The 12,307-nt window shown below is 38.9% G+C and overlaps 1 protein-coding gene and 1 long non-coding RNA gene across 5 annotated transcripts in view; one reads left to right on the top strand and one right to left on the bottom strand.

Moving 5' to 3' along the window:
- Positions 1-12,307, top strand: part of Cdk13 (cyclin dependent kinase 13) — a 103,164-nt gene that overhangs the window by 20,783 nt on the left and 70,074 nt on the right. For all 4 annotated transcript variants that reach the window (XM_048339422.1, XM_048339420.1, XM_048339421.1 and 1 more), the window contains exons 2-4: positions 4,367-5,026; positions 9,332-9,502; positions 10,473-10,612. In XM_048339422.1, the coding sequence (XP_048195379.1) occupies positions 4,367-5,026; positions 9,332-9,502; positions 10,473-10,612 (971 nt within the window). The remainder of the gene's footprint in view (positions 1-4,366; positions 5,027-9,331; positions 9,503-10,472; positions 10,613-12,307) is intronic.
- On the bottom strand, positions 5,033-9,835 carry LOC125346682. Its single transcript, XR_007210004.1, has 4 exons — positions 9,824-9,835; positions 9,165-9,171; positions 6,350-6,355; positions 5,033-5,800 (listed from the first exon to the last, which is right to left on the bottom strand). It is a non-coding gene; the product is annotated as an uncharacterized LOC125346682 (long non-coding RNA).

The raw sequence follows: 12,307 nt of genomic DNA, 5'->3' as shown, positions 1-12,307 counted from the left end.
AGAATGGGCCTAGAGAGGAGAGGCAAGTCCTTCAGTATACCTCCAGTTAAGCAATCAAGTGGATCCCAAAAGCATCAAAGAGAAAGTCCCTTCTCCGACCTTCCCTCTCTCCCTTCTTTCCCCTTTCCTCCCCTCCCTCCACTATAGAGGTGGGGCAGAGTGAGCCCCATAGGATGTTTTGTCACTAGTAACAGGAACCCCCGAAGTGACAAGAAGTAATACAGTAGTATTGGAGCCCGATGACAACTATGGACAAAGAAGAGGATCTTTTAACAAGAGCAGAAGTGGTAGAGGGACATAACTTCCTTCAGAAAATGTGGACAGGGTTTGAGAGGAGGCAAGAAGAAATACTCTTCATTTCTTGATCTGCCAGTGACAGTGTTTTGGGTTCTAGAACTTCTGGAGTATATCTATGTCTATTGGGTTCACTTTGGTACGTAATAGAGCAGAAGTGAATTTGTTGAATACAATAGTGGCAGTAAAATGATGACCACAACTGCTAATGAATGTGACTTTGACTTCAGTTAGTAACATTGTGTTTTTTATTATTCTATTTTTTTGTCCAGTCCTAGGCCTTGGACTCAGGGCCTGAGCACTGTCCCTGGCTTCTTTTTGCTCACCGCTAGCACTCTGCCACTTGAGTCACAGTGCCACTTCTGGCCGTTTTCTATGTATGTGGTGCTGGGGAATCGAACCCAGGGCTTCATGTATATGAGGCAAGCACTCTTGCCACTAGGCCATATTCTCAACCCCACATTGTGTTTTTAATTAATATCTTTTCTGTTAACTGTATATATTGTAGTGGGTTGATGTGAGCATTAAGTGAGATAATACCACAAAGTAGTATAGAGTTTTGTTGTGTGAACATATTCTTAAAAGTGCATATGCTCAGTTTTATTAAAAGTGATAAAAGTTCAGTTTTATTTCACTTGGTGCTGTGGTAATTGGCTTTTTTTGTTGTTGTTGTTGGTCTTGAGGCTTGAACGCTGGGCTTGGGCGCTGCTCAAGGCTACTGCTCTATCACTTGAGCCACGGTGCCACTTGTACCTTTTTGAGTAGTTTATTGGAGATAAGAGTCTCACAGATGTTCCTGCCCATGTTGGCTGGGAACCACGATCCTTAGATCTCAGCTTCCTGAGTAGGGCTACAGGCACGAACCACTGGCACCCAGCTGGTAATTTTTTTTAGTTTACTTTTTTTATTGTCAAGGTGATGTACAGAGGGATTACAGTTATATATATAAGGTAGTGGGTACATTTCTTGTCAAACTTGTTAACTCCTCCCTCATTTTTTTCCCACCTTTCTTCCTCTTTAGCCCTCCCCTCCCCTTCCCCCTCACTGGTAATTTCTTTTATAGAGACTTTGGTACCATCATATTTTTTTGCTTTGTTTTTTTTTTTTTTGGCCAGTCCTGGGCCTTGGACTCTGGGCCTGAGCACTGTCCCTGGCTTCTTCCCGCTCAAGGCTAGCACTCTGCCACTTGAGCCACAGCGCTGCTTCTGGCCGTTTTCTGTGTATGTGGTGCTGGGGAATCGAACCTAGGGCCTCGTGTATCCGAGGCAGGCACTCTTGCCACTAGGCTATATCCCCAGCCCCTTTGTTTTGTTTTTTGTGAGTCCTGGGGCTTGAACTCAGGGCCTGAGCAGTGTCCCTGGCTTCTTTTTGCTCAAGGCTAGCACTCTACCACTTGAGCCACAGTGCTACTTCTGGCCGTTTTCTATATATGTGCTGCTGAGGAATCAAACCCAGGGCTTCATGTATATGAGGCAAGCACTTTATCACTAGGCCATATTCCCAGCCCACATATATTTGCATATATGTGAATTTTGTGTTTTCCAATAATTTTCGAAATTTTTATGACAACTGTTAAATTGTTTGCCTGCCTGCCCACTCTTTACTTTCTTTATTCTTTTTGTCTGTCGTATTTGCTGGTATTGGAGCTTTAACTCAGGGCCTCAAGTTCTCGCTTAGCTTTTTAACTCACAGATGGCACTCTACCACTTTAGCCACACCTTCATTTTCCCAATATTTCATTTTTATAACTTTTTAAAGCCAGGAGCCTAAGCCCCAAGTTCTAGTTCAGACTACAGTACTTATCTCTTTGGTGGGAATTATATTTACTTCTGTGCTTTTTCCCTTCTGAGAATTTAAGAATAGTAATACTTAGTAAAAGTAAATTTTTATTCTGTTATGGTAAAATGAAATAATAGCTGTTGGGTGCTGGTGGCTCGTGCCTGTTCTAGCTATTCAGGAGGCTGAGATCTGAGGATCATTGGTCAAAAACCAGCATGGGCAGGAAAGTCTAAGAGACTCCTTTACCACAAGAAAAAACCAGAAGTGGTGTTGTTGCTCAAGTGGTAGAGCACTATTGAACTGAAGAGCTCAGGGACAGTGGTCGGGCCTAGAGTTCAAGCCCATGACCAACCAAAACAAAGAAGTAATAGTTGTCAAGACTTTTTTTTTTAGTGACATTCCTGGGGCTTCAACTCAGGGCCTGTGCTGTCCCTGAGTGTTTTTTTGCTCAAGGCTAGCACTCTACCACTTGAGCTACAGCTTTGCTTCAATTAACACTGCAGTTTAACAAGCACGGACTTTCTTGCCTGGGCTGGCTTTGAACTGAGATCCACAGAGCTCAGCCTTCTGAGTAGCTAGGATTACAGGCATGAGCCCAGCAATAATTTTTAAGACTTAAAACTTTTTTCTATTTACTTTTACTGCAGATTGAGAATGGCTGTATGGTTTTTAAAAATTTCAGTATATTTTCTGTTTAAACTGTACATCCTGGGATGTACTATCTTATGTTTATATGGGTACCGATATTGCTCATACGTATTTTAGTCTCAGTGGCTGAGTTTATGTTTCTGAAATGAGTACTCAGACATGATTATTTATTGTCTCATAAGATGTGTATCTTTCACTCTTATAATTGTAAACAGCATTGCTTACTTGCATACTTTTGATCTTAGGAATTTTGAGGTGTAGAAACAACAAATAATGTAGGTCTGATTGCTACTGTTATTTGTTAGTTGTATTTTCTTATTGGATTTTTTCTGAGGTGGTCAGATGCCTTGTCAATGTTTTTCCTCCCAGTTTTTTTTTGGCCAGTCCTGGGCCCTCAGCTCAGGGCCTGAGCACTGTCCCTGGCTTCTTTTTTGCTCAAGGCTAGCACTCTGCCACTTGAGCCACAGCGCCACTTCTGGCCATTTTCTGTATATGTGGTGCTGAGGAATCGAACCCAGGGGGGCCTCATGTATACGAGGCAAGCACTCTTGCCACTAGGCCATATTCCCAGCCCCTCCCAGTTTTTTTTTTTTTTTTTTTTTTAGTATTTCTTCTTACTGAGGTCTGTTTTCGTTTAGCCCTACCTTTGAGTATTCCTTGACCAGAGAAACATAGGGTAGTCTGCCCCCCCTCCTTTTTTTTTGCCAGTCCTGCCTGGGGTTTGACTCCGGGCTTGGACACTGTCCCTGAGCTTCTTTTGCTCAAGGCTAGCATTCTAGCACTTGAGTCATAGCGCCACTTCTAGCCTTTTCTGTTTATGTGGTGCTAAGGAATTGAACCCAGGGCTTTAAGCATGCTAGGCAAGCATGTACCACTAAGCTACATTCCCAGCTATCTGCCTTTTTTCTTTATGTAGCAAATCAAGGAGTTCAATAGGGAAAAAGAGTATACCGTTAAAGGAAATGGTGTAAGGGAAATGGTGTGAGCTACATTGCTCAAGAGATAGCCAGTCTATTTTTGTTGTTGTTGTTAGTTGTAGTTGTGGGGCTTGAACTCTGGGCCTAACTGGGTACTGCCCCTGAGCTCTTCAGTTCAAGGCTAGCACTCTACCACTTGAGCCACAGGGCCACTTCTGGTTTTCTGGTGGTTCACTGGAGAGAATAGTCTCACGGATTTTCCTTCCCCAGGCTGGCTTTGAAGTGCAATTCTCAGATCTCAGCCTCCTGAGTAGCTAGGATCACAGGCATGAGCCAGGGGTGCCCAGCTCTTGTCAGTCTGTTTTTAAGAAAACTATTGGTACCAGATATTTTACTTTAGAACATTTGTTTCTTAAAAGTAAGAAAAAGGTTTGGTACACTGGGTATTGTATATATGCTTATCTGAACTAAGGAAGGGAAAGAAAAATGAGGGAGGGTGTAACAAATAAGACAAGAAATGTACTCACTATCTTATTATGTAACTGTACCCCCTCTGTATATCACCTTGTCAATAAAATTTAATTTAAAAAATAATAAAAAGGGCTATGTTATGACTTTGAAATTGGATAAATTTCTGTTTCATTTCAGAAACCCAAGTTAGGATTCTTTTGTAAATTTCAGTCTGAACTTTTCTGATGACTGACTAAACCTTAATTGTTTTTTACCAGACGCTCGGCCAAATCCCGAAGCAGAAGCCCATATTCATCTAGGCATTCAAGATCTCGTAGTAGACACAGATTATCTAGATCCAGAAGTCGTCATTCTAGCATTTCCCCCAGTACACTGACTCTGAAGAGTAGCCTGGCAGCTGAATTGAACAAGAATAAAAAAGCACGAGCTGCAGAGGCAGCAAGAGCTGCAGAAGCAGCGAAAGCTGCAGAAGCAGCAAAAGCTGCTGAGGCAGCTGCCAAGGCTGCCAAAGCCTCCAACACTTCTACACCTACCAAGGGGACTGCAGAAACTGGTGCCAGCGCATCACAAACCAACCATGTGAAGGATGTGAAGAAACTTAAGGTTGAGCATACACCTTCTCCCTCAAGTGGTGGAACTTTAAAAAATGACAAGGCAAAAACAAAGCCACCTCTTCAGGTAACAAAGGTAGATAACAATTTGCTTGTAGACAAAGCTACCAAGAAAACAGTTGTAGTTGGGAAGGAGAGTAAATCTGCTGCTACAAAGGAGGAACCAGTATCTCTTAAAGAGAAAACCAAACCACTTACACCAAGCATAGGAGCCAAGGAGAAGGAGCAACATGTGGCTTTAGTGACTTCTACATTACCACCATTACCTTTGCCTCCTATGCTACCTGAAGATAAAGAAGGTGATAGGTAAGTGAAGGCAACTTTGTCTCAATAACTACTTGAAGGGAAAATAGCAGTTTGAAGTAAGAAATGATTTGATTTTTCCTTACTTTGTTTTAAAAAAATGTAAAAAAGTCTATAATGGAATGAATTTTCTTTTTTATATATATATTACATTGAAGTGTGTTGCTTCTAAACTGAGAAACTTATAGTTTATTCTGAGAAATTTAGGAAAAATTTACTATCGTCGTCTTTGGATATGTATCTCACGATGAGTTGGTCATAGAAATGCCAATATTCTCTTGCCATAGTTTTCCTGGTGATAGTAGTTCCACCAAGACATATTATGAGTTTGCCCTGAGTGATACAATTATTGTAAGCATACATTTCAGTTATAAGTTTCTCCAATAATTTTATTGCTTTTAATGTTTTTATTACCTTACTACTTTTAATCTTAACTCCTAAGTTATTTTCAGTAGGAAATACTTATGCAGATAAATAAAAAGTACTTTCTTTGAATATGTTTAAATTTTTCTAAGTATTGGGGATATAACTTTATTTTGAAACATTTTCTTCTTAGAAGGATGAAAGCTATACTGTAAATTTACTGTAAAGTAGATGTACCTAAATATTGACATGGACATAGGAATGAGTAATTATGGTATTGCATGGTATTACATTACACTATTTAACTATTTTTATGAGGAAATTGGAGCTTCCCCTCCCACCAATTGTAGGCAGTTTTCTAGGTGATTTTCTTTTCTTCTTGTTTCTCCTTTTTCTGCCTTCTTCTTCCTCCTTCTCCTCCGCCCTCTTTTTTGTTTTTTGGGTTTTTTTTGGTCTTTGTTAGTCCTGGGGTTTGAACTTCCTAGGGCCTAGGCTCTGTCTCTGAGCTTTTCTACTCAAGGCTAGCTCTACCACCTGGATCATACCTCTACTTCTGGCTTTTTGGTGGCTATTTGGAGGTTAGAGTCTCATGGATTTTCCTATCCAGGCTGGCGTGGAACCATGATCCTCAGATCTCAGCCTCTTGAGTAGTTAGGATTACATTATGAACTACCTGTTCCCAGCTTTGTGTGTGTGTGTGTGTGTGTGTGTGTGTGTGTGTAAAATGGTGGCTATTTAGAGATAAGAGTATTGTGGACTTTCTTGACTGGCCTGGCTTTTGAACTGAGATCCTCAGATCTTTGCCTCCTGAGTAGTTAGGATTACAGGCATAAGTCACCCATGCCTAGCTTCGTGATTTTCTTTTTTTTTTTTCCTTTAAATTTTTATTATCAAGGTGATATGTAGAGGAGTTACAGTTACCTTTGTAAGTTAATGAGTACATTTCTTGTTGAACACTGTTACCCCCTCCTTCATTTTTCTCCCAATTTCCTCCCCCACCCAGCTTTGTGATTTCCTTTATAGAATTCAAAAATTATGGATAAAAAATACCATGGGAACATGTCTTACAGTACTCACTTGCTAGTGTTAATGAACTTTTACTATTTAAAACATATACATGTTTAATCAATTTGTTCCATATCCTTTGAGGTATCTATTTTCTACAGTCAAAATGTTGGAAGGGTTTGTCTAAAGAGATTTGGGTGTTCCTAATTGAAATACTCTGTGATGTTATCAGGCTTCACTTTTCTTAGGAGCATGAAGGTTTAAAACAAAGTGATTTGTAATATTTTTGATGTTGTAATTTTTGAATAGAAGGTTCATAACAAAGTGATTTGTAATTTTTTTTTTTTTTGCCAGTCCTGGTGCTTGAACTCAGGGCCTGAGCTTGACTTTGTAATTTTTTGAGTAGTTCTGGAATAGGTTATTCAGCAAGAAGAGGGCTTAGTTATGAATTGAGTCACTTTTTTTTTTTTTTTTGGGCCAGTCCTGGGGCTTAGACTCAGTCCCTAGCTTCTTGGTGCTCAAGGCTAGCACTCTGCCACTTGAGCCACAGCGCCATTTCTGGCCGTTTTTCTGTGTATGTGGTGCTGGGGAATTGAACCCAGGGCTTCATGTATACTAGGCAAGCAATCTTGCCACTAGGCTATATTCCCAGCCCCTTGAATCACTTCTTTAGTGAGCAGTAACTAGTTTCTGTGAGACTGGTGGTGATCTGCACTTTATTCTTTATATGTCCTTTAGGGAATATGTTTTCCCTAAGAATGTTTTGGAGAACTAAGTGTTGTCCATGATAAATGCTTAAGGAGGATATTCTTCTTTTATATCTATCAAGAGTGTGTGTGTGTGCGTGCATGCCATGTGTCCACCAGGCACCAGTGACTCATATCTATAATCCTCCCTACTTAAGAGGTTGAGATCTGAGGATTGCTGTTCGAAGCCAGCCCAGGGAAGCAAAGTTTATGAGACTGTTACCTCCAATTAACTCCCAGAAAACCTGAAGTGGTACTGTGGTTCAAAGTGTCAGAGTGCTGGCCTTAAAGCCATAAAGCTCAGGAGGGACAGTGCTCAGGCCCTGAGTCAAAGCCCCAGGACTGGCCAAAAAAAAAGGGGCTGGGAATATGGCCTACTGGCAAGAGTGCTTGCCTCGTATACATGAAGCGCCCTGGGTTCGATTCCTCAGCACCACATATATAGAATAGGCCAGAAGCCAGGGCCAGTGTTCATGCCCTGAGTCCAAGCCCCAGGACTGGCCAAAAAAAAAAAAAAAAAAAAAAAAAAAGTCATAGGAGATGATGATTGGATAAAATCGAAAATAGATTATTCAATTTGTGTTAATTTTCTTAAGATACATTAATGGTACTGTAATTAAAAGAAATACTAGCCTTATTGTTGTGATATGATTTAAGTACTTCAAAATGTAAGTGTTGCTGGTGCTGGTGGATCATGCTTTGTAATCCTAGCTACTCAGGAGGCTTGAAACCAGCCTGGGCAGGAAAGTCCCTCAGCCTCTTTATCTCCAATCACCATCAAAAAACCTAAAGTGAGGGGCTGGTGGCCTAGTGGTAGAGTACTTGCCTCGTATACATGAAGCCTTGGGTTTGATTCCTCAGCCCCATGTATATAGAAAAAGCCAGAAGTGGTGCTGTGGCTCAAGTGGTAGAGTGCTAACCTTGAGAAAAAGAAGCCAGGGACAGTGCTCAGGCCCTGAGTTCAAGGCCCAGGACTGGCAAAAAACCCACAAAAAACCCAGCAACACAAAAACTCTTCCTCCAAAACCTGAAGTGGAGCTGTGGCTCAAGTGGTAGAGGGCTAGCCTTGAGTGAAAAAGCTCAGAGACAGTGCCTGAGCCAAGAGTTTAAGCCGCAGGATTAACATAAAAAAGAATCACTGAATTATTTAGAAAAGAATTGGATGCTGAATTGTTTATGATTATGCAAATGGGAAAGATAAATAATACTTATAGCATCTGACCTTATTCTTTTTTTTTGTTTTGTTTTTGCCAGTCCTGGGCCTTGGACTCAGGGCCTGACCACTCTCCCTGGCCTCTTTTTGCTCAAGGCTAGCACTCTGCCACATGAGCCACAGCGCCACTTCTGGCCGTTTTCTATATATGTGATGCTGGGGAATCGAACCCAGGGCTTCATGTATATGAGGCAAGCACTCTTGCCATAGGCCGTATCCCCAGCCCCCTGACCTTATTCTTATAGGAAAACATTTTTGGTCTCTCCACTAGAATCCACATAAATGATACTGAAATTAATGAGCTTCCCTGCCAACCATAATTGGTTTCAGTTTTAAAGGTTTTGAAGTTAAGGCTATTTATATATAATTTAATATAAAAATAACTTTTAGGTTTACAGGAAGGTTACAAAGGTACTTTTGAGTTGTGATTTACATTGTACCCACTTTCCTCATTATTAGTATCTTACTTTAGATGTTACCTTTGTGAGAATTAATGAATCAATATTAGTGTATTATTATTGATCAAACCTTATACTTTGCACAGATTTCCTTAATTTTTACCCAGCGTTGTTTCATTTTTCACCCTAAGCTTTATATTTTGCAGTTGAATGAACATTGTGTTTTAGTCGAAATGTAAACTCAGATTCATGTCTTTCAGTGTGAAATAGTATGAGATATTAATGGATGTTATATGCCACCTAACATATACATGGCCACATTTTTATTTTCTTTTAAATTGTATTATAAAGGTAATGTACAGAGGGTTTACAGTTCCGAGTCAGGTAATGAGTACATTTCCTTTGAATAGTGCTACTCCTTCCCTTGTTCTCTATGCTTTTTCCCTCCCCAATTCCCTCCCCACAAAGTTGTATAGTTCACTTCCAAAATAGTGTTTAGTGGGTTTCACTGCTCACATTTTTATTGCTTAACCAAATTTTTGTGTTTTATTTGTGTGACTTTTTGTTTTGTTTTCTTACTTAGCTTAAGAGGAAATATTTCAGTTAAAGCTGTTAAAAAAGAGGTAGAGAAGAAACTCCGATGTCTACTTGCTGACTTACCACTGCCCCCTGAGCTACCAGGAGGAGATGATCTTTCCAAGAGTCCAGAAGAAAAGAAAACAGCAGCACAATTGCACAGTAAAAGGAGGCCAAAGTATGTGCTTGCTTTCTACCTGCTCTTAAATTGGCCAAAAATGATTTCATGTCATTTAAATTTATAAAATAGACAAGATGAAAAGTACTCATTTAATATTTATGAATAAATTTATTAGAGTTTTGAAAAAACGTAACTGTGTACTTACAATGTCTAATAAAACCAAATTAATTTTTCTCTGAAGGTTTGCAATTATTAATTTCATGGGTATCTTAAATGTTAAAAATAATTTCTTTAATATAGCTAACACAGAAACACTAAAATTGAACAAGGTGGGGTGTCAGCATTAGTGAGTACAAATAAACTCTGTAATGGGCAAACTGCTTTCTCTTCTTTTACTCCATTTCCCCACTTAAGTTCATTCCCCATTTTCCCAGAGTCAGAATGGAGGAAGACTTGAAATTTGTGACCTAAATTAGTTTCAGATTAAGTGTCTAGATAGAATTCTTTGCCTCAAACTTGTTTATTAAGGCAGTAAAGTACTGATTCCTCCTGTTTCTATTTTGGTGCAAGGACTTGTGCTTTGATTGGCTTTTTCTACCATTTGAGGCACAACTCCACTTCTGGCTTTTTGGCAGTTAACTGGAGGTAAGAATCTCTCAGATTTGTCTGCTCAGACTGGCTTTGAACGGTTATCCTCAGATCTCAGCCTCCTGAGTAGCTAGGATCACAGATGTCAGCCGCTTGTGTGTGGCTGTATTTTAATTCTAAAAGCCCTTCATAGAAGCTTTCCTGCTTCTCTCTGTTGATTCAAGTACTAGTCCACAGAAGAGTCAATATGTAGAAACCACAATTTGTTTTTCATGGTATCTTATAGTATCATGTCACATTGTAATTTGTCTTAGGTCACAAGTATGCAGAGTAAGTGAAATAAAGGATAAAGATTGGGCAGAGGGTGGATAATGAGTTTTTAAACAGTTTGTGAAACTTTCTTGATTGTATATAAGAACTCCAGAACTATATTTAATAGAATATGTGGGCCTCGCTATGGTGAAATCAAAGAAAAAGATATTGACTGGGGAAAACGCTGCGTGGATAAATTTGATATCATTGGAATTATTGGAGAAGGTACTTATGGACAAGTTTACAAGGCCAGGGATAAAGACACTGGTAAGTATTACAAATTTAAGGAATATTTGGGCCCATGGAATGTACTTTATTTCTGTTTTTCATCTAATATATGACCTTGGGAATTTCCAAAGTTTTGTTGTGCTTTTAAAATAATGTCTTAATTTTATTGTGTATGTACTTAGGTAAATAATGAGTTAATGTAGGTGAGTTATATATACACAAATATGATTTTAAATGTTTGGCATTTGTGATGTGCTGTATGTTAGGACTTGGGGATCCCCCCCCTTTTTATGGTGAGTAATTCTTAAACTTAGTAATAAGGAGAAAATGGCTTGAATTTGTCTTAAGTTGTAAAATTTTTTGGGAACTGTACAACTGTTTAGTTTTGGACAGTTCTTTTTCATAGAAATTACTTGGTTAGACTAGAGTTAGCAACTTAAGTTTTTAGAACATAGCTTGGGTAAGGTTTTGAAAACTTAGGAAGAAGTAGCTTATACAGTCTGTACAGAAGCTGTGCATTTCCCTAAACAACACATAGAACTAATATTTAATACTTAGCTATAATTCTTTTTTTACATAAACCAGTAGATTAAAATTACCACGTGTATGAGGTCATATAGAGGAAGAGACTTTATGATTAGAAAAGAATAAAGGCAGTTAGAGTGCAGAGTAGTAATTCATATTTATCATGATGTACTATTAAAAAGATTAGGTTTTAACTATTAAAAGCTGTTTAGTAAAGCATAGAAACATACTACATTATAGGGAGAATTCATAAAATGGAATAAGTTTTAATATTTGAAAAGATAAAATATCTTGAGGAGAATTGGTCAGCAAGTTTTTCTCCACAATGAAAGTGAGATCAACATACCTTATTGTAGTGAATTTTTTCTTATACTAGTTGATGCTCAACTCTCAAATCTAGAAACATCCAAAATTTGAAACACTTTTTGGTCCAAAGTATTTTAGATAAGGTACACTCAACCTGTAAAAAACGTGTGTGTACCTTTTATTACTTAGATCTTGTCTAAATCACTCAGTCATATCTAATTATCTAGCAGTTTAATGTAGGCAGAAAAAACACACACCTGACACTATTGGATAAATGGCTAGGATTGGAGAAGTAATAGAAATATATTTTCTCTGTTCATAGAGGTTTGTGCATTTGTGATTTTTAATGACTTCACTTAATACCTTTCTTAACGATATCAATGGAAAAAATAAAGCAATGTATGCACACTTATACTTTCTAGGCATTTATAGAGTATTATGGGTTGTATAAGTATTTCATAATTTGGTTGGGAGGCTTAACTCCACTACTTCTAAAAATACAAAGGAAGTTATTTCAGGGCCTCATGCTTACAGGCACTCTGCTTTCAGATAGGATCTTGGGATGTTTTTGGCAAGGGACAGGCAGCCTGGCTCATGCCACAGTCTGAGACCACAGTCTCCTACCAAAGACTCTTGTACAGTTGGAATTTCAGGTGGATCTCACCATACCCAACTTGTTGAACTTGTTGGATGAGATGGAATCCTACCAACTTTACTGCTGGTTTGGTCTTAAACATCAGTCTTCCTAATCTCTACCTCCATGGTAGCTGGGTTTACAGGCAAGCAACCGTGCCGGCGCCAAGAAGACTTAGTTTCTTGAAATCCGAATGTTATTTGATATGTTGATGTCTAAAATGTGTAACTTATAGATTGCAGTTTCAGCCTGTAGGAACAGAAATTATG

Source organism: Perognathus longimembris, chromosome 2 (assembly GCF_023159225.1).
Source record: "Perognathus longimembris pacificus isolate PPM17 chromosome 2, ASM2315922v1, whole genome shotgun sequence".
NCBI classification, from domain to species: domain Eukaryota; kingdom Metazoa; phylum Chordata; class Mammalia; order Rodentia; family Heteromyidae; genus Perognathus; species Perognathus longimembris.
Note: the sequence above shows the minus strand (reverse complement) of the source record. Positions and strands in the feature narration are given on the sequence as shown.